We start from the raw sequence: 1,118 nt of genomic DNA, 5'->3' as shown, positions 1-1,118 counted from the left end.
ATTGTCATGATTATGACCGAAAGCGCAAAAATTGTCCCGCGCGAACATGATACTATGACATAAGCGCAATATTTACAGGCATCTAATGCTGATACGCATGGACGTCAAAACACACCATGTATTCAAAGAAGGTGATTAAGTTCTAGTCACTACCAAGAACATGGCAGAATTGCAGTCGCTACTCTTGGATCTTTCACACTCCTTCCCCAAAACATCGGTCCCTTCAAGGTCTTAAAATGTGCCAAATATGCACATACATTGGACCTGCCAAGCTGGCTCCGTATCCATCATATGTCGACTTGCTCAAGCCATAACTTAGCGATTCCGTAGTTCGGTAATGGAGATCGTGAACGAGAACGAACGCGTCAGTGAAACCCAAGACTCGAACCACGCTGTGCCACAGCACTCTGAACTTGATAACCTTCGTCACGAAGACGTTGGTTCTCCGCTTGGAGCCGAGCGGTTTCCGTGCATCGAGCAGACATTGCTGCGTGAACGTTCACCTCTGCATGGCAAATTTAAGCCCACAATGATTCCGCCGCCTTCGACATTTGATTAACCATCTTCGCGATCGTGCTCTAATTTACACCCGAGGATGGTACGACCTCGTCCAGACGCATCGTTGCGTCCCTCACCAGCAAGCGAAGAACCGACAAAAACGGCATCGACGACACCGCTATCGATTGTTCGACCACCGAGAATTCCGTTGCCGGGGGTTGACCAAGATGAGGTTGCACACTTCCATGTGGATTGTGACATCAACTGTTCCTTGTGAAATGGCTCGGCTATCCGGATTCGGATAGCTTGTGGGAGCCACATTCGCAATTACTTGCTGATTGCCATGACGCAGTCCGTATGTGGGAAGTTTACTAGGAGCCGAAACAAAAGAAAACTTTGGGGAGTTCAGCCATGGGAGTCGATGACGACAAATACAGTGACGATGCAAGTTGGGGAAAGCCTTGGGAATCGACCATACGACTGATCCTGTGATTGTTGCCGCCGGCATAACTCGGCTTGATGATATGCCAACTCATGTCCTTCAACATTTCTGTTAGGCCACGTTTCATAAGCGACGCCGCTGGTGGATACCCCACCATGTCCCCAGGACATACAGCAAT

General features: G+C 49.0%; 1 protein-coding gene across 1 annotated transcript; it reads right to left on the bottom strand.

Annotated features, from left to right (window-relative positions):
• Positions 1-365: 365 nt before the first annotated feature.
• On the bottom strand, positions 366-819 carry PHALS_12165 (uncharacterized protein; the record flags this gene model as incomplete). The annotated part of the gene is made up of 2 exons (XM_024727663.1): positions 366-505; positions 561-819. 2 exons carry the CDS (start codon positions 817-819, stop codon positions 366-368), a joined length of 399 nt encoding a protein of 132 aa, XP_024578218.1.
• Positions 820-1,118: the final 299 nt, after the last annotated feature.

The sequence above is a fragment of the Plasmopara halstedii genome (genome assembly GCF_900000015.1).
Source record: "Plasmopara halstedii genome assembly, contig: Scaffold_614, whole genome shotgun sequence".
Lineage (NCBI taxonomy): Eukaryota > Oomycota > Peronosporomycetes > Peronosporales > Peronosporaceae > Plasmopara > Plasmopara halstedii.
The sequence above is the reverse complement of the archived record's forward strand: the minus strand, read 5'-3'. Positions and strand labels throughout refer to the sequence as shown.